Source organism: Labrus mixtus, chromosome 5 (assembly GCF_963584025.1).
Source record: "Labrus mixtus chromosome 5, fLabMix1.1, whole genome shotgun sequence".
NCBI lineage: Eukaryota > Metazoa > Chordata > Actinopteri > Labriformes > Labridae > Labrus > Labrus mixtus.
In genome coordinates, this window is record NC_083616.1 from 5,389,492 (window position 1) to 5,417,020 (window position 27,529).

At 41.8% G+C, this 27,529-nt stretch overlaps 2 protein-coding genes across 3 annotated transcripts; one reads left to right on the forward strand and one right to left on the reverse strand.

Moving 5' to 3' along the window:
- Positions 1-994: 994 nt before the first annotated feature.
- Positions 995-3,368, forward strand: LOC132973814 (tripartite motif-containing protein 16-like). The gene has a single exon (XM_061037426.1). The coding sequence runs from the start codon at positions 1,042-1,044 to the stop codon at positions 2,707-2,709; it is 1,668 nt and encodes a 555-aa protein (XP_060893409.1). The 5' UTR covers positions 995-1,041; the 3' UTR covers positions 2,710-3,368.
- Positions 3,369-3,834: 466 nt separating this feature from the next.
- fkbp15b (FKBP prolyl isomerase family member 15b) lies at positions 3,835-27,529 on the reverse strand. 2 transcript variants are annotated; one of them, XM_061037424.1, is made up of 30 exons: positions 27,359-27,529; positions 22,533-22,636; positions 22,354-22,432; positions 22,124-22,193; positions 21,970-22,044; positions 19,889-19,987; positions 19,633-19,782; positions 19,426-19,494; positions 18,677-18,820; positions 18,351-18,517; positions 18,218-18,266; positions 18,016-18,132; positions 17,000-17,114; positions 16,798-16,898; positions 16,626-16,713; positions 15,049-15,158; positions 14,859-14,957; positions 14,673-14,767; positions 14,373-14,475; positions 11,627-11,659; positions 10,835-11,006; positions 10,369-10,505; positions 10,060-10,215; positions 9,753-9,905; positions 9,520-9,612; positions 9,243-9,356; positions 8,389-8,496; positions 6,700-7,355; positions 4,622-4,730; positions 3,835-4,432 (listed from the first exon to the last, which is right to left on the reverse strand). In XM_061037424.1, the coding sequence occupies exons 1-30, from the start codon at positions 27,406-27,408 to the stop codon at positions 4,352-4,354; spliced, it is 3,696 nt and encodes a 1,231-aa protein (XP_060893407.1). In that variant the 5' UTR covers positions 27,409-27,529; the 3' UTR covers positions 3,835-4,351. The 2 variants fall into 2 exon arrangements, with proteins under 2 accessions (XP_060893407.1, XP_060893408.1); XM_061037425.1 differs by lacking the exon at positions 11,627-11,659.

Sequence of the window (27,529 nt, forward strand, 5' to 3'; positions counted from 1 at the left end):
ATTTTTTAAATCCTTTTTCTCTCAGTTTTTCCTGAGAATCTTAAAAAAGACACCATGTGAACTTCTCCTCTGCCTTTAACACAATCCAGCCTCCTATCTTAACCAGGAGGCGCTTTGAACAGTTTGCCTTGAGTAAAAATCTGGTGGGCTGGATTCTCCTCTTCTTACCAGTAGGACACAGAGAGTCTGGGTAAATGGGACCCTGCCTGACCTAAAGTGCACTTCTACTGCTTCTCCACAAGGGTGTGTGCTGTCACCTGTATTGTTTATTCTGAACTCAAATATGAGTCAGAGCAAGAAATCTATAATAACATTTATTAACTTCCTTGAATTCTTGGTTGCTACATGTTTACACAGCAGTAATGACAGGTTTGTGTTTGAGTCATGATCATCCCTCATGAACATGTAACGACTTGATCGTCTTGTTTTCCTGTTTCCAGATGAGCAGACATGTCTAAGGAGGAGAGGGTTTTTTTCTGCAGAGAAAGAGGAAAATGTTTTCATTAATTTACATCTGTGCTGAACACACTACACTTCAAATATATAGTAGATGGTTTGAAATAAACAATCTTTACTTTTCAGAGGAAATATTTAAATGCACCACTCTGATGCTCTAACCAAAGTGATGTCTAAAAACATTTCCTCTCATCATAAAAAAATGACTTCATGACTACTGCTGCTGACAGTTTAACAAGAACGCATGCCAAGCTACTTTTTTAATTGATGTCCAGCAATAAGAAGAAGGAAAACAAGACCATTAAATGTACGAGGAATGAGGAAACAAAGTTAAAGATTCACAGTGCTGCTCCTCTTCCTGGTTCAAAGAGCTTGATAACCCCTCCCTCTCCTGTCTGCTCTCAAACACAGCCAGCTCCACTCTGACCCAGTATTTCCTGGTTCCCTCCCCTTTAGATCTACAGTTTACAGATGAGTGTAACCAACATGAGCTGAAGCACTAACACATGATTTGTAGATCAGTGGTGAAATAGTTTCAGTTCTCAGGAAGTGAAACTCAGACAGTTGTTGTCACTGAGAGGAGAAATGGCGCAGAAAGGAGTTCAGCTGGACCGGGAAACCTTCTCTTGTTCGATCTGTCTGGATCTACTGAAGGATCCGGTGGCTGTTTCCTGTGGACACAGCTACTGTATGAACTGTATTAAAACCCACTGGGATAAAGAGGAGGAGAAGAAAATCTACAGCTGCCCTCAGTGTAGGCAGACCTTCCCAGTGAGGCCTGTCCTGTTGAAAAACACCATGTTAGCAGTTTTAGTGGAGGAGCTGAAGAAGACTGGACTCCAAGCTGCTCCTGCTGATCACTGCTATGCTGGACCTGAAGATGTGGCCTGTGATGTCTGCACTGAGAGAAAACTGAAAGCCTGTAAGTCCTGCCTACACTGTCTGGCTTCTTTCTGTGAGAAACACCTGCAGCCTCATTACAAATCAACAACATTTAAAAAACACAAGCTGGTGGAGCCCTCCAAGAAGCTCCAGGAGAACGTCTGCTCTCGTCATGATGAGGTGATGAAGATGTTCTGTCGTACTGATCAGCAGTCTATCTGTTATCTCTGCTCTGTGGATGAACATAAAGGCCACGACACAGTCTCAGCTGCAGCAGAGAGGACCGAGAAGCAGAGAGAGCTGGAGGTGAGTCGACAAAACATCCAGCAGAGAATCCAGGACAGAGAAAAAGATGTGAAGCTGCTTCAACAGGAGGTGGAGGATATCAATGGCTCCGCTGATAAAGCAGTGGAGGGCAGTGAGAAGATCTTCACAGAGATGATCCGTCTCATGGAGAAAAGACGCTCTGATGTGAAGCAGCAGGTCAGATCCCAGCAGCAAACTGAAGTGAGTCGAGTCAGAGAGCTTCAGGAGAAGCTGGAGCAGGAGATCACTGAGCTGAAGAGGAGAGACGCTGAACTGGAGAAGCTCTCACACACACAGGACCACAACCAGTTTCTACATGACTACCCCTCACTGTCACCACTCTGTGAATCTACACACTCATCCAGCATCAATATCCGTCCTCTGAGGTTCTTTGAGGATGTGACAGCAGCTGTGTCAGAAGTCAGAGATAAACTAGAGGACGTCCTGAGAGAGAAATGGACAAACATCTCACAGAGAGTGACTGAAGTGGATGTTTTACTGTCACAACCAGAGAACATGACCAGAGCTGACTTCTTACAATATTCATGTGACATCACACTGGATCCAAACACAGCAAACACATATCTGTTATTATCTGATGGAAACAGAAAAGTAACAAACACGGGTCAACAACAGTCTTATTCTAGTCACCCAGACAGATTCACTGTATTGTGTCAGGTCCTGAGTCCAGAGAGTCTGACTGGACGTTGTTACTGGGAACTGAAGAGGGGAGGAAGAGTTTTTGTAGCAGTCGCATACAAGAATATCAGCAGAACAGGCGGCTGGAAAGAAAGTGAATTGGGAGGCAATGACAAATCTTGGGCGTTAGATTGTAACAACAACAGTTATAACTTTTATTACAACAGTGTCAACACTCCTGTCTCAGGTCCTCAGTCCTCCAGAGTAGGAGTGTACCTGGATCACAGAGCAGGTATTCTGTCCTTCTACAGCATCTCTGAAACCATGACTCTCCTCCACAGAGTCCAGACCACATTCACTCAGCCTCTACATGCTGGACTTTGGACTGATTCTGGATCTAGTGCTGAGTTGTGTAAACTGAAATAGACAGAAGTCATTTAAAGGAACAGTAGGTTAAACTTTAATCCTTCAACTTGATCATTATTCATGTTTGTTGCTGAGAGCTGATTGTGGTTACATTGTTCACCTGTCAATCAAACTTTATGGGCAGTACTTTGACATCTTCTCACTTGTTCTGTAAATGTTTGAGTCTCTTTAAATAACTCTCTTTAGCTGTTTCTGTTTAGTCACAGAGGCTTTACTGCTCATGAGGATTTTTGTTCAGCTGAACTGACGTTTTCTCTGCATGAACATTTCAACTTTTCTTCACTTTAAATGTGTTTACAATGAGTACTGATTGTTTTTGTTCTAATTAAAGGGTCTTAAGAGAGAAAGCACCAGGCCTTTTCTTTCATGTAGATGTTATGTTTTCACCACTTTGTACATTTTATTTAGAAACATTTCAAATTAAATGTATAGAATGATTTCTTTTTGCAGAATGAATTTTGTTGTTTAAACTTAAATTGATTAAAAATGTACTCTGAAGTATGAAATCAATGAGATTGTTATTCTTTTCTTTTTCATAGCTGAGATTCTGATCAAGCAGTCTTAAATCAAAAGTTAATGGATTGATTGAACAGAGTTTACTGATCTGATGTTTGAACAAACTGGTGTTTTACATCCTGAAGAAACAAACAGGAACAAAGTGTTTTCTTCTTGTCTTCATTGCAGGATGTCAAACAAAGCTGATGGAGAAAATGTGAAACTAGTATGAGAGGCAGTTTGTTGGTGTGGAGGCTCATTTAGACCAGTAAGAAAAAAGAAAAAAGAATCTTAAAAATGAGTAAATAATGCTGAACACCTGCTTTATTTCCTGTTTCTTACAGGTGAAGTTTGAATGCTTTTCATTGTTAATGATCAAAGTAAAAGTCTCTTGAATGGCTCTGTTGTTTTGATATTTAAAAACTAAACATTAACAAAATGTTATTTACTAATGTTTACATTGGGAGATAAAACAAATACACTGATACTCAAAAACAGACAAAACATTCAAATTCAATGTAAAGACATTTAATGCTTGAGAAGCTTCTTTGTTTCTAAAAACATCTGATATAAAAGTGAATGATCACTCACTTCAGACAAACACATTCAACCACTCACAGAGATAGAGGACACATTTTCACCTCTTTTATTTTTCTGGAATGAATTTCAGGTTAGCAAAAACTTTATTAAAAGTTCTATTTCTAAAGCAGCGAGCTAATAATCAAAACCATTTCATGGTTTACAGTCTAAAAAAAGAAAACAGACGACAGGATTACTGCTGATTGGACAAACTAATCTGCTACAGTGCCATGTAGAAACATGAATTAAACTGCATCATCAACACATGACAAATGAAATGAAGTGGTTTTGATTCTTCTGTGAATTACAGGCTTGGGATTTGAACCACAATCAGAGTCTGGAGCAGCAGCTTTGTTCTCAACAGACAGCAGCTGTCAGTCAGCAGGACGACTCTTAGACGAAGAGGAGGGCGCTCGGATCCGCTCCGTCCAATCAGATCCAGCCGCAGAGGCCGCCCCTGTCATCTTCACTGCTCCCACAGGGCAGACACAGCTGCAGAAGGAACCATGCGCCTTTTTATATATGCTGGAAATGAAGACGCAGACTTTGTTTTTATCCTGGCTACAGCTCAGTTCAGCCAGTCTAGATCATCATCCTCCTCCTCATCATCACCAAACAGAGGGGCGGGGGGTGGGCGGCCCTTCAGACTCTGGAGGGACAGCAGAGAAATAACATGAATGTGTCCTTTTAACTTTTATTTAGAGATTTAGCCGATACATTCTTTTTTACTGAATATTTAGCAAAAAGACAGACTCAACACTGAAACAAAACACAAGGGGAAGGGATGCAGAGTGCTGGACTAAACCTCAGAGCTTTCACCCTACAGATCTGTTCTCACCATCTCATCCTCCTCTTCCTCCTCACTGGGAGCTGCGGGGGGTTTTGCAGGATTTGTGTTCTGGAAAAATGGCTCCTCTCCATTTTCCTCACCCATTCCCCCAGTCAGACTGAGAGAATAGCAGAAATAAAAGAGTTGGGGGCAGAGTGGTGGGCGGGACAGGGGGCAGGGGAGAAGAGGAAGAAGAGGCAGAAAGCAGCAGGAAACAGCAGTTCATAGAGGTGGTTAGTTTGAAGGGAAACATGCATTCATTTTTAGAGACAGCGGCACAAATATGTTACATCTGTGGTCACGTTACATGAAATAAACATGTTAGTAATACTGGCACATGTTGTCAGACTCTCCCCGGTCACATGTACAGTATATCTCTATTTACGTATTTGAAGATATGAATATATTTCATTTTATAGATTTAAACGTACAATATGTAGAATTGTATTACAATGTGAGTTTATGGTTGTAACGGGACGTGTCTTGTCGAGGCGGCCGCCATGACAGACACTAGGAGAAAGAACTCCCATAATTCCCCGCCAGCATCAACCTTATCTTTTGTTATTGTTGGATTAATTGAGAGCCCCCTGGTGGCTGAATCTACATACTACAAGAGATGCAATTAAAGTCCAAAATGAACGTGGTCATTTCTTTGTAATTCCATCAATGATGTTCTATTTTGTCCCTTTAGGGGAACCATCTTTAAGTCACTGAAGCATCATCCTGCTCCTGCAGTAAAAAATATAAGGATACCACTGAGCTGTCTTATTTGACTCTATGACTGGTTCACAGTACTGACACAGAGAAAGCAACTAAACTGGACCTCCTGAAAAGTGCAAATGCTGTCCCATTAACCGGGGATGATACAGTAGGACTTCAGTGACTCATGTTGTACTTGGGTTGGCTGTGACTCAGTTGGTAGAGTCGGTCATCTCTCAACCACAAGGTTGAGGGTTCGATCTCCAGCTCCTGCAGCCACATGTCCGCAGTGTCCTCCTTGGGCAAGACTCTTAACCCCAAGTTGCTTTGCTGCTTTGTTCACGGCATGTAAATGTGTATGAATGGATTATTTAAAACTGATGGACACTTTACACAGCAGCCTCTGCCATCAGTGTGTGGATAGAATATCTTAAATCTGTCAGTTTCATTTTATTTTTTCAGGATTTTCTATTGTCATATTGTTGTATATGTATTGTTTCCTCCTGGGGTTTTATCATGTGATTGAATGTTGTACATTTTTACAGTTTACCTGAAGGCCCAACTAGGGACAAGAGTTGTAAATAAGCAATAGTATAAACTCTGTGTGCAGCACATCAGTTACATGCTCTGTGTTGAAAATATGTTAAACTGCATCGTCCCTATTAAACAAATACATTCAAATGTAGGTGTGGCCTGCAGAGTAAAAGAAGAGTAGTACTAAACAAGCTCAAGTCCATTTACATGCACACTTCTTATAACAGTGTTAGACTTTGTAGAAGAAGTCATGATGTCACACCACACTGCTGTAGCAGTGCAGCATTTATTTACAAAATAAATCTAAAAGTCAAGGTCATGAAGTACATTTATTTACAAATATTTAATTGCAAAATCAAGACACTGGTAAGAATTGCTTTACATCGTGCATATGGACTTAAAAACAGATTTGAAATGCAAAATAATTCAATTTTTTATGCGTGATAAAAACTGTGATCGATTGCAATTAACGACTGATATTCAGCAATTGATCCAGATTTTTTTTTAATTATTCATTTGATATGATTTAAAATAGAAAGAATTGGACAAATAAAGTTGAAAAATAAATGAAAATACTTTCCCTATTTGATCATGTTTCCTCCTTTTTGTATCTTTTTTAAATATATACACCAGAATATTTCCTTTTTACTTTCTTATTCTTTTACAGATATAGTCTTCTTTAGACCAGATGCTTCCCCTTTAATAATCTATAAATAAATCTCCTGTAGTTGAAAGGTTACCTCCCTGCAGTGTGTTAGTCTGCATCACCTCCATCACACCGGTGATTCACTGGAATCACTGGAGGCTGGGGGCTTGAACATTTTGGAGGTTTTACTGACAGCTGCAGGACTCACCTCACGTCTTCTCCTGAGCTCTTTTGAAGGGCGTTCGGGGGTGGAGGGGGGTTAACCGGGGGTGAAAAAGCTTTCTGAGAGTCAGCTTGTATTTCTCCTTCGTGCTCTCTGTCCTCCACACACTCCTGCTTCATGTCGCTGCTCGCTGCAGCTTTTACTTCTGACACACTTTCCTGTCGGTCTGCAGGTGGAGGTCTCTCTTCAGGTTCGTCTTGTGACTCTGCAGACCTGTTGGTGTCTTTTTCCTCTGTAGAGGTTTCTGGAAAAGAGAGCTCCACCTGCTCCTCTTGTACTGTAGACTCTGCTGCTGCTGCTGCTGGTGTCTCTGGTTGTTTGGGTTCAGCGGCTGAAGCTGGGTTGGGATCAGTTTTCTCTAAAGTCTCTGCCTGTGTCTTTGACTCACTTGCTGCCTCTGCCTGCTTCTCTGTTGATACTTCCTGATCCTTCACAGTCTCGCCCACTCTGTTAGAATCATCCTCATGCTCGTCTTCCTCCTCCTTCTCTTCTCTCTCTCCATTCACATGGACGTGCTGCTGACACGTCTCCTCTCTTTGTCTCACATCTTCACTTTCTTCCTCCTTCTCTGCTTCCTCTTCACTCTTAATCGGTTTCTGTGACGGTCTGTCTGTTCCACTGAGCAGCTGCAGGGTTACATTCTGCACAAAAAATACATTTGTTGATTCAATTGAAAAAGCTAAGAAAACTTAAAGTAGGTAACAAATGCTTCATGCGTTTACACAACTAGTCATAGTCGGCTCTATGAATATTTGGACAGTGACAAACTTTAACCCGTTTTGTGATTTTGGTTCTGTACAACTGTATTACATTTTCAGTTTAAAAAAAATGAGAAAGCAAGAGTGTTGAACACAACGCGTGAACCACTTTTAATAACGGAAGAACCAAAACGTGGCAGCAGAGTACACACACGATCTTTATCAAGCAGAAGTACAGATACTAGAAAAAAGAGACGGGTAAATGTAGAGGAAGTGATTCATTTTCTTCACTCAATTAAAAGGTGAAATGTCCGGGCTCTGAAATGTCCTGACTGCACACAGGTAAGGCTGCAAAGCTACCTGAGGCTCAGCTCTTATACTGGAGGACATTACAATGTGATTGGATGGAGAACGTCTCTCTGATCTGAATCTGCTGCTTTTTGTCGGCCATGTTGGCTGCTTCACTTTCATCCATGTGGTTTCACGTTCTCCCTGTGGCTCACAGACATCACATTGACGAGACGCCTCCTCTCCAGTTTCTTTTTTGTTTAGAATCCATACTTCTTTCTGCTTCATGTTATATGTGTTTGCTGCGATATGGACTGATGATAGACAACGTATCTTAGCTGTGTTATTGTCCCGTCCATGGAAGTTGAAATTGCTTAACGCAAAGTATAACCATTAAATCTTTAATACCGTCAATTTAAAGCTGACTGTCTGATCCTTTAGCACAAACTGGTTGTTTTAATTCAAGTCCATCATGGTGGAGTACAGAACCAACAAAAAACAAAAGGATGTCAGTGTCCCAATACTCCAGGAGTTCACTGTCTTTGTTTTAGATACAAGAAATGTTACTTCATCCAACCATGAACATAACTCTGTATGTTTGTAAAGTCACATGACTTCAGTCCATGTTAAAGATGACACAGCTACAGACAGACGTCTTCTTCAGCTTTTCACTACAAAGTGAACTTACCTTAATGGTAGTGACAATCACCCCGAGCACCGCCTGACCGCTGTAAGACTCACTGACATCAAACTCTGCTCTCAGAGAGTGAAACACTCCGTTCATCACACGCTTCACCTGCAGACACACACACACACACACACACACAGACACACACACACACGCACACACGCACACACACACACGCACACGCACACGCACACACACAGACACACACACACACACACACACACACACACACACACACTCACTCACACACACACACACACACACACAGACACACTCACACACACACACACACACACACACACACAGACACACACACACACACACACACACACACACACACACACACACAGATTTAATTTTCTGTTTGTTTTTGGTGGTGAAAAGTGAAAACTCTTCATCTTTTAAATACAGCACTTACTGAAGCTGTCCTCATTAAGTTGAAATGTGCATGCAGTATGTTCACAATTGGAGACCACTACTTTGTTTTAACTTTGTGTCAGAATTTTGACATATATAGATATACATCTTTTTCAGCCTGTATCACAACACTTCTATTGAGACTCAGTCAAACTACATGTAGCACTGATATAAAGGCAAATACTGTAATTTAAGTATCTTATATATCATCTGCCACTCCCACGTCATGTCTTTACCTCAGGAGTAATAAGAGAATAAGTCTTTTATAGTTCAACATGTGTAGAGGATTAGAAAAATGGCTGAAGTTCTTCAGTGAGGAAATTAAAATGGAGCAGCTTTTTCAGTATAATGGTCTAAAGTGGAAGACAAAGATTGTTGGCAGTAGATTCAATAGTCATCTTACAATAAGTGTGTGTTTCTCATGTTTGACTCCTCACCTCTGCTGCAGTGTCTCCTGAACCCTCCTGCTCTCCCAGTTTATTCTCCAGTTCAGCAACTCTCTTCTCCAGTTTCTCCTGGACAGAGACTCCCTGCTGCTCCAGAGCGGTGTACTGAAAGACGATGACATACAGAGGATGGTGTGTGAAGACAGTGGGGTGTAATAACAAAAAAACACAGAAAGCACACAAACACATTATTTACTTGAGTATGGAGACATCTCTATGAATACATTTTCTAAGTAGAGGCTGACAGACAACCAGTCATGTGTCTTACTTTGTCCTGCAGGGCCTGTAGCTCCTCAGTCTGCCCGCACTGTGGAGGCAAACTCTCTCCCTCCGAATCTCTCGACTGCTTCAGAACCGTGAACTGATGAGAGTCAAAAAATAAAGTAACCACGAGTCATGCTTATATCACACTACATGCAGCTATCTTTGATTCATTTTCAATCCTTCAATAAATGAACTGAACAGTGTGTATTTGTGTGTTAAGGTGGCTTGCTTGTGTACCTTCTCCTGGAGCTGTGTCAGCTTGTCCTGCACAGAATCTCTCTGCTCAGTCAGTTCAGTCGACTCTCTGCTGTGCTGCTCTCTAGCAGAGGCCAACATCTGCTCACACCTCTTCTTCCACTCGTCCTCCAGGTCTGCCTGCAGCTGAGACAACTGCAACACAAGTGTTGATCAGCTCAATGAGAGGATATGTCAGGAGACTCTGAGAGGACACTGTTAAGAGTTCCTGCTTTTTGTTAAGGATGAAACATTATCATTCATGCTCATAACATGAATCATTTGACTGATCTGTTTTTTTTCATTTAACCTGTTCAGATGCAGCGCTGTCAGTGTTGGTCCGGGCCTTGCGGAGTTGAGCTCGGAGGTTGTCCACCTCCTGCTGGCTGCTCCTGCGGAGCTCCTCCACCTCCTCATCCCGATGCTGACGCTCATCCTGCCACTTCTTCTTCCTGTCCAACAGATTCTTAAAGGGAGAGACACCACCTGTCTGTCAGCATTTACTCCACTAACTCTTACATTCTTTCATAATGTATAGTGTTCACTGTGATGTTAAAGGGAAAGCTTACATTTCATCCTCTTGCACTGACAGAAAGACAAAAACATGACATGTGCTCACTCGTTCTAGGCTCTCTTTGTCGGCCTTCAGGTCCTGGATTTCCTCCTCCATGTTGTTGAGTCTGAGCTCCATCTCTTTGCGTCTCTGCTTCTCTGAGCGGTACTGAGCCTGAGCCCTCTCTGCTGCCTCCTTCAGCTCTGAAACATATTAACACGCTTTGTTAAGATTACCATGCTTGTTGTAATCAATATAGCGCCCTCTGCTGGTGAAAGAGAACTGCTGGTGTAGTAGAATAATACTAAAATGATTTGGTGAATAAATCTAGTAATATCTACAATAAAGTTAGCTGATATCGATAGTCACAGGAAATGCTAATATCAGTGGATATTATCGACTGATGAATCGGTCTGGCTCTACATCTAAGAACTGACATGTGTTTTAAGGAGAGGAAATGCCAACATTTAAATTGTAATAATAATTCTCTTGCATTTCACAAAAATGATAAAAAAACAACATCCACACAAACCTTCCAGCTGTGCTTCCAGGGCGGAGCTGCGTTGGTTCTGACTCTCACTGTCCTGCAGCGCTGAGCTCAGTTTGCCCTGCAGCTCAAGAACCTTCTGCTGGTGAGCTGAAGCGTCCAGCTGCAGCTGAGACAGCCGGGCCGCGGACGAAGCCAGATCCTCCGTCAGACGAACCTGATGGAAGATGGGGGAGGGGGAGAGAGGAGGGAGGGGAAAGGATGTAACCAGTGTCTGTCGAGAGTAAACTTCAAACCCAGGCCACACATAAGACAGTGGAAGGACGGACTGACATCCTGGATGAGTGGCTACAGTGGTGTGAGCAGCGTGATCCTGTGGGAGGAAAATGATGAGAGATGAATGATGGGAAAAAAACAGACAGAAGGGAAAAAGAAGACACAGAAAGTTAGTCAAACTGTAAATGGAGTATGGCTGTAAACGGGATGATTTCAGGAGCAGAGGGTCAAACAGTAGTTCAAAACCATACTTCATATTTTATGCAGATTTGTGTCAATATCTGCAGAGATTGTAACCTTTTTATGGTCTCATGTATGTATCTATTGTGCTCTCTTTAAATGGACACAGTTCATGGAGTATTTGTGGTAAATAGAGTAGATTTTTAATCCTAAATTAATGACAGATTTAGCATCAAATTGTGTTTTCTTTGTTAGAAGTTGATTTGGAAGAATAACCTTTGGAGCACTTTCTAATTATCATCACACTTTATTTCCCCCCCTTTATTTTGCAGCTACTATTTGACCCCACTCTGTTGGCGGTACACAGAGAAACAGGCTCACCTGGCCGGAGCCCAGGTCCTGAGGCAGTGCATGCTGGGAAGAGAAATCAGTAAATGCTAGATTTTTCTCAAAAGAAGCAGAGAGCAGTTTGCAAAGAGTGAGGTGACAGATTTATATCAGGGAACAGAGATTACATTAATATCAACCTAATCTCTGTTTACAGATCCTACATAAAAATGTAGAAGCTGCACACGAGGGTCTGGGATCTTAGCATGGGAAGTGTTCTGGTTTCAGACCGTGCTTTAACTAAGCTCAGCTGTCAGCATGTCTTTCTTCGTTCATAATTATTCTGTGATGGCGTAATATTGGCGTCCCATTCTGTGAATTCACATTTCATTTTGGTGTTGCAGAAGCTCCACATACACACACACAGTCAGACGTGAACACACACACAGCACTGCACCTTCCCACTGGCTCCGCTGAAACCGTCACGCCTCTCTTACTACCTATGAAGACTGTCTTTGTATACAGATATCTGTATCAAAGTGCAGCTAGCAATCCATTATAGACCAAACAATTCAGATTCAATCTGTTTCACAAAAGCCAATCAATCAAGAGTTTAGATTCCCTGAGAAATGATCGATCAGACCTTCACAAATCAAACATTTTAAAAGTTGTTGGGGCGCTGATGGCCTAGCGGTTATGTAGCACCCCATGTATGGAGGCTATACTCCAAGCGCATGGCCTGGGTTCAAGTCTGGCCTGTGGCTCCTTTCCTGCATGTTATCCCTCTCTCTCTCTCTCTCTCTCTCTCTCTCTCTGTTCACTGTCCTACCAAATAAGGGGAAACAACTTGACTTTTTACGAATCTGCATCAGGATGTTATTTGGGCCAAATTAAGACTCAGGAAAATCCGTTTTTTGCTGCTGAAGTGAGTAAAAGCAAAAAAAGCATTATTTTGATCATTTTCAGGGCAGAATCACGAGACGTCCAATCCCTGACATGGAAGCAATGTCCATCGTTTGGACAAATTTTGTCTTTAGGGAAGACGACGCTGAAAAAAATGTAAACACTGCAGAAAAACTGTTTATAAGAACCTTATTTTCTACTGTTTTAGAGAAGGTCATTTCTACTTTAAAAGTAAAATGTGTCGTTTTCATTTCAAGCGATTCTTTGATCTCAGTTTGAAATATTCAATAAATAACCACAAAATAGTTCATCAGATATGAACTCTTTCATTAGAACAAATCTCCCAGCTTTACTAGTTGATCATATTCACAGTAGAGAGCATGTCAGTGAACTATGAGGGCAAAAAACAAAAACAAAATAATCGTCCATTGATCGTAATCGAGGTCAAATGTTCAACTAATCGTGATATTGATTTGAGGCCATTTCACCGCGTCCTACAAAAACATTACACGAGTAACTGCATCAAGAATGACCCTTCAGAAACACAGAAACCTGCTGATTTAAACGGGTCAGTAAGCAGTGAGTAAAGCCGACGTCTCCTCTTCTCCAAAACAATAATGACCACTGAATTCAAAGCTGTCAAAGCCATAGACTGTAAATACTATTGGACGAAGCCTGAGTGATGTCACCAACTTGTTACTGCAGGGGGCTCGATGGCGGACGCCATGCTGGAAATCCTGTCTCAGTCTAACTTTGAGTCTACTTAACGACAGGCTGAGAGCTGAGGAGGGTTTTAAACTTCTTGACAAACTGTTACATCACGCCCACCTGTCAGTCAGGTCAGCACGGTGCCTTAATGTGAATAACACTTATCTTTCATTAAATCTAAAAGGATGAGTCATTAAAAGTTCTCCCTCTGTACAGTGTGTGCAGATCAAGACATGATCAGACATTTTTTGTTCTTTCAACCAGGCTGTGAACATGTTCATTTATTCTGTAAAAACAGGCTTTTTGAACGGTGTGTGTATGTGACTTCCTGTGCTTCTGCAGCCGGCCTCTAGTGGACACTCAACAAACTGCAGGATGTTGCACTCACACATCGGCTTCATTTTTCAACAGAGGATGTTGCTGATTGGTAAAAACCCAGAATAAAGCTTTCTCATGTTTCTGTAAGAGTTTTGGAGACATGGGTTATAACAACAGTACTTCCTTTTCTAGTCTGCTTTGCCTTTTTTGATCCTTTGAGACCCCTAGAAACCTCATTTTAAAAATACTGAAATAGAGAATAAGTCTCTTATAAGATCTTTGAAAAGAGAAAACATAACAGTGAAATGTCCGTCAATTTTAGAGATGGTATAGTCAGAATAAATACGAGTAAGGCCGCCATTTTCCTTTCTGCTCTTTTCAGAAAGATATTACAAATGTAAAAATATTGTTTCCAAAAGTTTAAACACGTCATGTATATTTGACTTTTCTCTATGACTGACTGGTAAACATTTTTTAAGAGACCTCTTCAGTGCTGAGAAGGATAAGAACATTGGTGCCCTCTAGTGGACAAAATATGCAACAACCAAAAACCTTTTACACACTGCTAAGGTGTAAAATGAAACTTTGAAGAACAGCACATGTCTTAAAGGGGATTTTAATGTGGAAACTGTCGTGCATCAGAAGGATTTTGGGAACTCATTAGAATTGAGTTTAACTTGTCTTGATTTTCAGAACGGTAGATTAGGATTTTCTTAAAACCTGAGGCATAGGCTTGAGACTTTTGTCACTTCCTCCCATCTCTACCTCTGACTGACAGAGCAGCCTGTCACTATTATTAATAGTGTACCATATTGTTTGTCTCAGTGTGAACTAACAATCAAACATTACACCGTAAAGAACAAAGTGTCACCTTGTCCTGCTCGGCCTGCAGAAATCTGGTCTGGTTCTGTTCACTGGACGACTTCAGGGAGTCGTTCCTCTGTTCAAGCAGCAGGTTACTCTGCTCCATGCACCTGTAACGACAAAGAACAGATCAAGAACAACATGTCAGAACACAATCAAAACATCATGACTGAAGAAAACTCTGGAGGAGCTCGGCTGTCGTCATCAGATCAATTGCGGGTGATATGTGTAAAAAGATAATGTCAGGACTTGATGATCTGGCCTTCTGTTTGCACTGATTGTGACTACTTGACATTTCTCGACTCACCTCTGGTTCTCGTTGATGAGCTCCCCGATTTTACGGTTCTGCTCCTCAACGCGGGAGCTTTTCTCAAACACCTCCTTTTTTAAACATTCATTCTCCTACACAAAAAAAAGAGATTTCTTTAAAGACTTGTTCAGAAACACCAAAGCATATGACAAGACGATCAGTGTTTGTGAAGGGTGAGCTTACCTGGACTATTCTTTGGATGTTGTGCATGATCATGGAGGTTTCCATCGACATACTGGGCACAGCGAGCGAGAGGCTTCCCTGCTTCTGAAGCTCATCTATCTGTTTAAAAATAAAGATAGTAAAGTAGAAAATATCTCCTTCCTGTTTAAAGTCCCTTTATGAAAATATTCTTCTTCAGAGGGGTTTTTACCTTTGAGGTCAGTTGATCCACTTTGTCCGCAACTTTCCCGACAGATAAGCGGATCTCTGTGTTGTGTTGTCGCGCCTCTGTCATCAGGAATGAAGTCACATCGCTGGAGCCTGGAAAGGAAACACATTCACACTCAGTTTGTGTTGAAGCTGTGTTGTGGACCGGTACTCTCAGGTACTGTAAAGCCCCTTATCGACCACAGGAACTTTCCCCCGGACCTTTTGAGGAACTGTGTGCTGTGTGACGGCAGGAACCAGGGTCTGCCTTAGTTCTGGGGTAAAAGATCTACCCCTAAAGAAGACCTTGCTAATGAGGTGGGGGGCTTAAGATTGTTTAGTTTCAACATATTTAAGTGTTTTTTTATGTGTATTAACTCATTAGGTGGGTTAAAAAAATCTATCATTTTAAAAGATGTTTCTTAGGTGTTTGGGGAAATGGGGGGAGTGAGGTATGCAGTTCTTATTCTGACTCTTTCCTTTTTTAATGAAGCACTAAACACAGAACTCTTCTCCATCTTTCCATTGTTAATCAGTGAAGTCATTTGCAATCAATTCAGCCTGATTTGCATAATCTCAGGTAAGCAATCGGCAGCAAATCCGCTCCTTTAACATCCCTATATGTGGCCACAGCATTAACAAGTCCATGCTGCTGATACCGGGAATACGCTCATATTAAATCCACTTTGCAAAGATAAGCATCTACCTCGAGGGTCATGCCCGAGTGTATGCGACAGTATCAGCGTCTCCTTCATGTCTACATTTTACATGCTGTGGAAACACAGACTCCACATGCACAACGGTCAGTTCTGTGACCACTGAAGGTGATATCAGACTTTTATAGTAGATATTAAGTCGTAGAAAACGAGAAAAGTGGCATTTTAAGTTTGCAACAAACAACAGAAAAGTGGCAGCATGACGTGCTTCAGGTCACTTGATCGCCATTGCACAACCTGCGACATGACTATTGCACATGTGCACGTCGCAATTGCCATGTTAAAGAGGACATATAATCCCCCTTCTCCACCTTTTCAAACAGTCTAAATGAAACATCTGTGCTGTGCTTTGGTCAAAATCCTCCACCAGAGGAGGTTTGTGACCCTGTATAAACCAGCTCTCTTAGAACGCTCCGTTTTGGTGTGTGTGTCTCTTTAAATGCAATGACCCCACACTGAGTTTTCCCAGTAGACATCACTCCTCTGTAGCGAGAATAAAAATGGCGGACCTGTGCAAAAGTTTTGCTCTAGGCTGGGGGTGGAGTCCATGGGTGGAGATATCAGGGGAGGGGATTTTTTTTTACCAGAATCCCACTGTGATGTCACAAGGAGAGCACATTTGAAAAAGAGCATTTTTCTCTGTGTTGTAAGACTTATGCAGACCACAAACAAAGGACTGGATGGGTTTATTTCACATATTGTGGGTCAGTAGACACTCAGGTTACCTAAATATATGTTCAGAAACACTGTACAAGTAGATTTTTCATAATATGTCCCCTTTAAAGCATATATCATTCAGCCCTATTCGATACACACACCAACATACACACTGGCCTGTTATCATAATTTGATGTAACATTCTTACCCATGTATGAGACCGCTGGTGCAGGGTAGACCTGGCTGACCTGCTGCAGCTGAGACGGAGCCACAGACGTCTGAGTGTACATGTAAGGCTATGACACAACAGAGTAGTGTCAGTTATGCACTTTCTGATCATACCGTATGAACATAATGTACATAATGTGGTGAGGTGGTACCTGAAAGGCATGGCTGCTGCCTGGCAGCCCGGGCTGCGGCACAGAAGTGCTCATAACAGGAAGTAAGGCAGAAGGCTGAGCGGTGAGAGGATGAGGATGTGCTGCAGGGGAAACAAAGATCAGATTTGGGAATTTACCAAGAAACTGTAAAACACACTAAAATCCACAAAGGGAAATGTGTTTATATGTTGAAGACAGTCACCATGTGTTGGAGCTGGAGCTGGAGCTGCAGCAGGAACAGGAGCTGCAGCAGAGGTGGAGATGGGGACTGGAGACGGAGCCGTGGGCTGATCCTTCGCTCTGCCGCCGCTGGTGTCCTGCAGATCAAAGCATGATGCAGCGACTCTGTAAACACTGAAATCTAACAATGAAATCTAAACAAATCCACAAATAAATTTTTGATTCACATATGGCTGTAAGCAACAGGTGGAGTTGATGGAAACATCAGTGCCTCCAATCACAGCAGCTCCTCGCATACAAAGCTTTTTTTTCATGAGAAAGAACAGAGTTCAGGAGTCTCATTAAAAGGTTAAATTCTGTTCTTCTGTATTTTAGAGCATGTTTTTAAGGGAGACAGGGAGGTTCATGATTGGTTCATCAGATTGGTACCTCGTGGCAGACATTGGTCGAAGTTTTACATGCTAACAACTGATACAGATGACGGATTTTCTTCGTTCCTTTTTCAGAGCACATGAGTTATTAATTTCCGTCAGGACCTAAAGACAATTTAGACCAAAATCTTAAAAAGTCTATCTGGAGAAAATTAACAACCCTGCCTTTAAGTTTCCAAAATTGCGATGAATAATAAACTGTATATTGTGGCTTTATAAAGTGGATTCTGACCTTCACTAGTGACACGTTTGACATGAATGCATTTGGAGTTTTATTATTTTGAAAAATGACTGAATTTGACTGAATTTGAAAATTGTGAAGTCTGCAGTTGATCCTGAGTGAGTCTTGTGGGGAGTGACAGAGCAGCACATGACAAGATGTCGCGAAGAAAAAGATGCAAAAATGACATTTCTTTTTAAGCACTGCAGATAGGATTCACTTGACCTTAGAAATATATATATTTTCGCTATATCAGGCTAAGTCTGATACATTCCCCCTCTGGTTGTGGCCGTTGCATACAAACGTAAGAGAAATAAAGAACATCAGCAGATTCCTATTTTGATCGTTTGCAGAACAAATATCCTTCCTAGGATTCTGTGAACACACCTCAAGCTCAGAGTCGCTGGACTCGGGCTGGCCGGCCGCTCCCGTCAGGAAAGGCAACATGGGCTGTCCCATCTTTGCCATGCGAGAGATCAACTTGGCTTTTGTGGCGTCGGGATTCTAAAGTAAAGAAAGCTAGTGTCATTAAGGCTGCAAAATAACTGAAAGAATATGAAAGTCTGCCGTTTAAAATAAAAACACTTACCGCCAGCTGTTCACTGAGTGAGTTTGACTTAACACGAACTGGTGGCTCCCTGAAAAACAAAGAGACAGATCAATGTCGTAAGAGTGACAGAAAAGACATAATGCTGCAAGGGATCCTGAGGTTTCACTCTCACCCTGGTCTGCCTGGACCTGGGGCTGGGGTCTGTGCTGGGGCCTCTAGGGCCAGGTTCTCCACGCTGGGAGCAGGGGAAGGAGCAAGGGAGGGAGCAAGAGAGGGAGCAGCAGAGTCTCTGGAGCAGGCACTCGCTCGGTCAGAGCCGTTGTCCCTGGCGAACTTCACCTAGAGCACAAAACAAGGTTCAGTTCACGATATCACAACGTGACATGGAGTGAAGAGGTCATGTGAGAAGGGGAGCTCATTCAACAAAGACCCCATTTAACCATCTCAACACGAGAGCAGATGAGCAAAGGCTGCAGTGAACATTAAAGTGCATGTTACCCGCCGTGGCTCCGCTTCAAATATAAGTGTGCTGTTAGCCGGGACGCGGTTTGGGACTCCTTTGGATCCGTAAGCGAGGTTGGGTGGGATGATTATGAGGCGCCGGCCTGATTTCTTCATCCCCAGCATCCCTTCCTCCCAGCCCTGATGCACAGAAAAGAACAGTGAATATGAGAATCACAAGCTGCGCTTCACTTCTTCAACTATCAGCTCAGAAAAAAGTCTGTTAAAGAAACTACCCCGGAAATGTTGAGTTGGACACCCTGCAAATTCACTGGAGCAGTCATCAGTGTATTTCCCTGTTAACTCAAAGATCACACATTATCCTCATTTTAGTAGCTTTACATGATTAGAAGCTCAAAAAACTCCTTATTTATCTTAAACGTGAGTCAGAAAAAACCCTGATGTCAGCCTCTGCCTGAAACGCTTCGTTTACGCTGCTGTCTCTTTAAGACCCCCCCCTTCCCATGTGCCCACTTTCTTCTGATTGGCCAGCTCTCTGGAAGACTTCAGGAGGGGCAAAACGCTGCAGGGCTGCCAGGGGAAGACTGCTCTCCAGTGCTGTGTGAGAGGTTTCAACAGCTTACGTAAGCTTGTAGGATTTTGGATGCTATGATTCTGTCAGAGACTGTCGCTGAAATGTTTCTTTGTATATTTTGAAGGTCTGAACTTTGGTGTATTTACAGAACCATCAAATCTACATTTGAATGATTTTATGTAAGGGCTGAATTTACACTATTTCGACTCACTTTGATCACTTTTCCAGCTCCGACCTTCAGTCTCAGCAGCTTGTCCTTGTTCTGGTTGGAGTCAAACATCTGAAATGATTTTTAAGATTGAATGAGTTATAAAAAGCACAGACTGATAAAAAAGATGGACGACATGACGGCTCCCCAAACATGAAGCTGAGACTCAAAGGATTAAAGTCGTAGAATATGGTTAAGACAGTTCCGTACCTGTCCGATGGTGTGGTTCTGCAGGAGCCAGCCTGTGTACACCACCTCCAGTGAGTCCCCGTTCTCCACCGCCTGGCCCTCGCCCAGACTCAGATCCTGAACCACCACAATATCTAACGAGGCCACGCTGTTGGCTTTAGCCAGACAAACCTGGAGAACATTAAAGAGCCATTAAACACCACATGCAACCCGGTGAAGGGTTTGTGTCTTATATAGTGCAGACACCTGATGGAAGGTCTCCTCCTCTGTCTCTCACCTCTTTGCAAAAGTCTGATGAAGCTTTGTCCGACTCAAACATCAGGGACCAGTTCTGCCTCTGGTCGTCGTAAAAAGTGCAGTAATTGTTTGGCTGTACCTGCAGGAGAACAAAGAACATGTGGTCAGGAACTCTGAGGGGACTTGATCAGGAACAGTTGCACTCGAGGTGCATCATTTTTAAATGATGATCTAATTATTTCTGCAGCTGTATGAATTAAAATCTTGTAGTTTTAGTTCCTAAAGGACTTGATCGTGTCATGAATCATTCTTCTTATTGTTGTGTTTATGACTACTTATGTACACAAGCCATTAGGGGTCTGAGGGGAGAGTTTCAGAGTTTAGCTGAAGCCCTACAGTTCAAAAAACAAATTAAGAAAAAAATGTATCTATGTTCTCGTTCAGCCAATAGATGCAAACAAACTGCCTTTTTGCAAACATTTTGCCAGATTTGGCTGACGTTTAATTCTCCGCTAGAATCCCTTCTTTATTATTTTCTATTATGATATGAGACATTTCTAAATAATATTCCTGATGTCCTTTTTCACGGCTCTACAAAAGAAGCTGCTGGTCAGGATACATGAATATAGTGTCAAAGCATCACAGCCTGTAGAAGACTTTTCTGAGGCTATCAAATAACGCTATCAGAGTTGTCTATGGAGTGAATATACGGCATAACGATCCAACCTTTCAGGCTGCTTCAGAGGCATTTCCAATTCAATTTAAGTTTTCAGAACAACACTTGGACTCAATGCATGGTTTTTACACACGTCTCTTTTTTTTGAAGGTTCATTTGTGTTTTTTCATACCTTTATTTTTAGATAGGACAGTGGATAGAGTCAGAAATCGTGTGTGAGAGAGAGAGAGAGAGAGTGGGGAATGACAGGAGGGAAAGGGGTCACATGTCGGATTTGAACCAGAGCCGCCCGCTTAGAGAACTCTAGCCTCCGTTCATAGGGCGCACACACTAACCTATAGGCTCCTGGCGCCATCCCATAATATTTCATCTTTGCAGGCTGTCAAAAACTAACTGTGAACTTTAGAGCTTCTGCCACTCTATTTTTAAAAGTACTTTTTCTTGTCATCTAATTTCATTTTTTTTTCTAGATTCATTTTGAGGATGATTTTGTATAAAATGGAAAGTGACCGCTGAGTGGTCAGAGAGATCCACATCTAATCAAACCCTGCAGTAAAAATTCAGCCCTAAATGCTAAGTGCTCCATCGGGTGTGCTGCCCCCTGCTGGGTCAAACACGTCACACTCCAAAGATAGATACAACACTGACATTAGTTCATGTTTTTACCACCATTAAATCATCATGACACCATGTTGAAGTTCATGTTTGCACTACTACAATAAAACTCCTATTTAGAAAGACACTGAATAATAATCCTACTAGTCTAGAGTATTAAATACCAGTAGCTCTCGTAGTGTTTCATAGTGACCATTAAAGGCAACAAACACAATAAGATGAATAATATTATACTAGATTTTTTAGAAAACATTATAAAAAATGTTCAGAAAGCCTCTGAGTTCCATCGATTATCAGACGTGGAAATGATCGGATGTGTTTGCACTAGAGACGACCGATTAATCGGCCAGCCGATATTAGCATATCCAGTGACTATCTGTATCGGCTACTTTTATTGCAGATACACGCCGACTGTACTAGATTTATTCACCAGTCAAAAAGCATTTCATTAGAGTTTCATTGTAATACACTAGCAGTTTTTCCACCAGCAGAGGGCGCTACATGGAATCACAACAAGCATTATCACTCTCCTGAGTGTAAAGCGCAGTTACTTTCTAGTTGAGTGACCATCTTCTCTTCATTATAAATCTTTTCCACAAGTCTTTGATAACTGCAAGGGTTCTTTCTCTACACATTGAAGATAGATCTAAGAAAGATATCCAATATATCAGAATGGGATTTTTTCTCTCCTTAATATCGATATCAGACCCAATAATCCCTTATCGGACGAGCCCTAGTTTGTAGGGATCATAAGAGCTCACAGTCGTCTCGGTGTGAAGTGTGATATATTTCATTGTGTATTCGTCCACATCCTTTACTTCTCTACTCACCGTGAAAATAAAGCCCACGTGAATCTTGGCAGCGGTCACTTGCTTCTGTTGGCTCAAGTACAGAAGAAGCTTGTACTGCAAAAGAAAAGGAACAATCAAAAGCCGCCCCACCAATAATCTCAAACAAATGACCAGTTTTATAAAAGGTTCAAACCTCCTTTGTTGTGTGGCTGCCCAGTACGGCTGCTCCCAGCTTGCCTTGCTTCACATACTGTCCGTTAATACTGCACAGAGGAGGAAAAAAAGGCAGAAAAGATGTTTCACTTTTTATTTAAAACAGATGTATTTTAATGTTTTTAAATTTAGCATGGATGCCTCTTGTAGGGGGGAGAATATTGGCATGCAAGAGACTCGTAATCTTTTGAAAATTAAAAAGATGCTCACTATCTGAAGGCTTGGACCGCTGTGGCGAATAACACTGCAGGGGCTCCGGGTGGTGGAGCTGGTTTCTGTGCAGGTGGTGCTGCAAAACAGACAAAAGACTCAATCAGTTCAGCCTCCATCATCATTGAGCTCAATTTGAAGCCACGGACCTCTCAGGTTTTGACGGCGAGTTACCGTACCTGCGTTGGAGCTCTTTCTGGGCTGTTTGGGAGCGGTGTACTGGAACGAGTCGTTCCCCTGACTGGCTTCCTGGTCGAGTCCAAACAAGGAGGCCAGCTTGGCCCTGTGAGGAGAATGAGTGTAAAGATCACAGAGATATACTGTAGGTATGTGTGCCATGAAATGGATCATCCACACTGTATGGATGCACTTAAAGGTGCTAAAAGGAGCCCACCCTCAGATCAGATGTAAGATATGGACGCTGCACTGAGGGACTAGTTCCCATAAAGCGGCTCATACTGTAGCTCCAAACTTCACCAGCTCCTTACACCAAAATAATCCCCCTAAAGGTTTAAAAGTCACAATGGGCTACATTATGAGCATTCTGTCCACAGAACTGTAGGGCTTTTCTGTGAGTTGATTTCATTCAATTCCACCGTTTTTCATGAAGAATAACCAACAATGATGTCGAGTAGAAGACGTCAGAGAGTGATTTTTTTTAAAAGTCGTCTTCTTGACGTTTTCTCGAGCCAAAGGAGATGACTTCTAAAGTGTTCTGACACAAAGCTCATTGATGCAGGGTTCATTTTGTTAACACCATATCCAATATGTGAAAACTCTGCAACTCGTTCTTATTGCTGATTCTGAGACAGAAATATTTTAACATAACTGCAGAGACCTCTAAGGCTGTCATGTTGTGGAATTAACATCTTATTGTGCAAACTCTTTTCATTGGTTAAAACAGAAGGAATTACACAAAGAATAAAATGCTTACATCACACACAAAGCATGCAGCTTTCATTTTCTAGCATGTTGAAGTGCATGCAGCCGCCTACTTTTATCAGAGTTTGTAGACAATGACCAATTCAGCCAATGATGAATGAATGAACAGCTCGTATCACTTGAGCAAAACTTAAGAACTAACTGCAGAATGGGTTGTTTTGCGTGGAAATACCAATATTTGATTTGAATGCCTTTAGTGGTCAAAATACAAAAAACATCTTTGTACCTTATATAAAGGTCTAACTCAGTAGTTAAGCTTTTTGGAGTAATCATTTGATGTTTGCAGACCGCAGTGACAACTGAGCAAACATTACAACATCCATTCAAACATTAATGATATTGTTAGGACAGTGGGTAGAGTAGGAAACCAGACAGGAGGAGTGGGGAAGTCACAGGTTTGGACTTTATCCTTCATAAATGGGGCGCGACCTGTCCGCTAGGCCGTCGGCGCCCTTTAACAAACTATTCTTCACCTTGGAAGCTCTTTAACTGAACTAAGAGGAGCTTGCCGTCTTGGTAGGGTTCATTTAGACGTCATGTAGCTTCATGACGAGTGAGCAAACTGGTTATGAAACCATCTTTAACTCTATCCTGATGATGCATCTGTATGACCTAAACATGCAAACCAGACCATCAGGAGAAGACGTTTATCTTCTCAGTTTCTCTCAATGCCTCTGCAGGAGGACGTCACTGGCTCAGATTGTGATGAAGCGATTGACAGCAGACTGAAGAGCCTTTGTTTACAGTTTCCCAGCAAAGTTTCAGGGTGACTGGTATGTTGGCCAGTGAAAAGGAAGCAGGGGGATTTTTTTTACTACACATATCACACACACACACACACACACACACACACACACACACACACACACACACACACACACACACACACACACACACACACACACACACACACACACACACACACACACACACACACACACACACACACACACACACACACACACACACACACACACACACACACACACACACACACACACACACACACACACACACACACACACACACACACACACACACACACACACACACACGACGTGATCAGCGAGGAGATAAAAACAAGAGAATCAACTGAAGAACGAAAAACAGCAACTAATGAACCCTGATCGAGCACGGACAAAATCAGGACTCTACCTGAAAACACACTCTTCCTGCCCGACTGTCTGTAATAAAATGTCTATTGAACTCATCCTTTAAAGACTTTACGAGACGTGGCTGTACGTGCAGTACAAGACGATCACAGTGGACATTACTGTCTTATTCAGTACATTCATGTTTGCCTTGTTACATACTGCTGGCTTACTTTGATAAAGACGTCACATTAGTAGGTAGGTATGTTAATAAGTTCAGCCTATTTACAGATCCCCTGAATCTGTTAGCTGTGGGCAGTCTGAGCTGTATGAACGATTCTAAATCAAAGTTTACAGGAGTCAATGTCATCATATATGGTCATCAAAATGTTCCATACTTTCAAACTTTTCAATACCATGTTTTAAGAATGATAAAATATCTGCTGTTTTAATTGGTCAATAGTATCCAAAAGTACCAAAGCTTGAGAAAGCTAAAAAAAACCAACAACATCTACAGTATATCATCAGGTGAGCAGGAGAGGAATAAGTCCATCAAAAATAACATCAAACTTTCTGCACACGGTCTGAAATGCACTCAAACATTTTTTTTTTTGTACATTTTAGACAGAGCAGAGGTTTGTCTGTACTTTTTGGCAACTAAAAAACAAGAAATTACCCAATATTGACTCCTGTTTTTGTTTCTGTGGCATCGAAAAAGGTCAAATATTGTCACATTTTTTTACTAGAATCGTCTGGTATCGTCACAATGCTACAAACTACAGTCATTGATCTTATAGACAAAATTAGATAGTTTAACTCACACATGCAGAAAACCATTTTTGTTAAGACGAGAGCATCAAAAAGGAGTTTCCTCTTATTCGATACCTCTCCAGACAAAGGCACAAACTAGCACCTTCAAAAAATCTCCACAAAATCAAGTGTTCAACTTTTGACCACAAGGGGAACCAAAATGAACTCATAATCAAAGTTTTACACCGCTGCTTCAATGTCAACACACCAGATTGTCCTAACAGCAGCTTCTCGTTGATTGATATTATTGATATTACAAATCTAGAAAAATGAAGGCACAATCTTGTAAATAAACTTCATAGCAGACAATAAATCTTATAAGTGCAAACAGGTTCTGTAGTCATACATTTAAGTACTTCTAATAAATACTTTAAGGTGAACTTATTGATGATAAGATACAGCAGCTTCAGATTTAGCTCGACAGCCCTTTGTGACTAGTGACAAACAGCGTCCACTGAGGAAAACACCGAGATTCAGCGAGTGAAGCTCCAACGAACAACAAGGAAGTGGATCCCATTTCAAGCTCAAAATGTTGGTTCTTAACATTTGCATTGAAAAAGTTAGAGACAATAAAGCAACACGTCCTTTTTATGAACCAGGGACAGCAGACTTCAATCAAATATCAAATCTTTTGGATAATAATTGTCTTATCAACAGCAATTAAAGCATGAGCTTTGATTATCACTACACCATAAAAAACTCTAACACTCTTACATCAACTTCCTCCATCATTAGCATCAAAATGTGCCAGACTAGAAAACTTCTGCAAACTTTTCAGTGGTTTGAAATTGTGAAGAGCCATGGAAATCTGCCCTGCTGACTGTACTGACCCCGGTAACTCCCTCCAATGGTAATCACTGGGATCCCCAAGAACAGCCATGTTGAGAGCCTTCAGGCCCTCCTCATCCTTGAAGGTAAGGAGCCGGGATGAGGAGGGGGAGTCCGTTTGCATGTGTGAGTAGAAATCCTTCTAGTGTACGTTCCAACGCCCTGCGTCCCGGGCTACCCCTGAGCTCTCGTCTCCCCCCCCGCCCCGGTGCGCTCACACCAACATGGCACATTCAACAGCATAGCAGGGGGAAGAAACCGAGGAGCTCCGACTTCTTCTCCACTGAGCGCTCTGGGCTGTGGCAGGGACCTTCACCTTACTCCTCTAACTGGCAGCATGTGAGAGGAATTAGCCGCCATAACAGCCCTCCCTCCTGGAGCAGAGCAGGGTTACCCTACACAGGCTGCTTATTGCATGAGCCCATACACACACTGCGCTGCTGCTGCTGCTATCACACAATGCCATCACACATGGTGGTCAGGCTGAAAATGTGGCAAAGCTGTAACTGAATGCCTCGTCACAGAGAGTCGAGTTGTATCAATAGTAACTGAGTCAGTGTCAAAACAAAAGGAGCACAGTTTGGATTGATGAAGCATCTTATGTGTTTGTCAACATCACTACAAGCTCCATTTTCAGCAATTAAACGCATATAAACAAAGAAAACACTTCAGATCAGATCTATTCTTTGTTCTGACAATCTGTGTAGTTTTTTTTTCAGGAGCTGATGAGCTAAGTGGCTTTGATAGAAATGTGAAATCAAATGTCATGGCAGACCTGAGCATGCCATAAAAAGTGTTGGGCAGCAACAGATGACGACAGGCATGTGATAACTCCTGCAGTCCATATGAAACATGAAATCAAAGTTGGATTGTATCTGATTTGAACAAATTACTCCATGACTTGTACACTTGTAAAGTTGGTACACATAACATTTTTGCTTTCCTGCAATATCTCGTCCTTTATTGTGAACAATTTTAACTTTGAATAAAGATTTGGCAGTACAATGTCATTTTATAATTCGGCATCTAAAAGCCTCTTTTAGGAAGCTTTATTTTTCTTACATTTTCATCTTTTTGAAGCAATTATGTGAGCAAATAATCATTTTAAAGCTGAAATATTTGCTTCATTGTTAAAGGAAAATCTAAGAGACATTATACAAGGAGCAAAAAAAAAAAAACCTTATAGATATTTACTTAAAGGTATTTCCTCCAAATGAAGTCGCATACATTTTGAGTGAGATTTGGCACACTTGACAGAATGGCTAACAGTGGCTAAGCTAGTTAGCTCGCCCACCAGTCAGCAGCATTAGCTTGATGTGTGCAAACAAACTCACCCTCCGGAGGGAAACAGGAAGTCTCCGTCTTCATCGTCCCCGACGAACATCTTTTTAGTTTAAAAACTTCTGTTGTAAAATAAAAGAAATGCACTAAATGAGTGAGCTATTTTTACATGACTTGCTTGTTAAACTGTGTCTTCCCCTTCCTGTTTGTGGTGGAATCGATCA

What these genes read in the sequence shown, in the direction of transcription:
- LOC132973814 (XM_061037426.1), top strand. Translation starts at nt 1,042, where the DNA reads ATGGCGCAGAAAGGAGTTCAGCTGGACCGGGAAACCTTCTCTTGTTCG.
- fkbp15b (XM_061037424.1), bottom strand. Translation starts at nt 27,408, where the DNA reads ATGTTCGTCGGGGACGATGAAGACGGAGACTTCCTGTTTCCCTCCGGA. An exon ending in TGCAGGCCGAGCAGGACAAG is followed by an intron (nt 11,660 to 14,372) that starts GTGACACTTTGT and finishes TTCTCTTCCCAG; the next exon opens with CATGCACTGCCTCAGGACCT. An exon ending in TACAGGCCCTGCAGGACAAA is followed by an intron (nt 9,357 to 9,519) that starts GTAAGACACATG and finishes ATCGTCTTTCAG; the next exon opens with TACACCGCTCTGGAGCAGCA.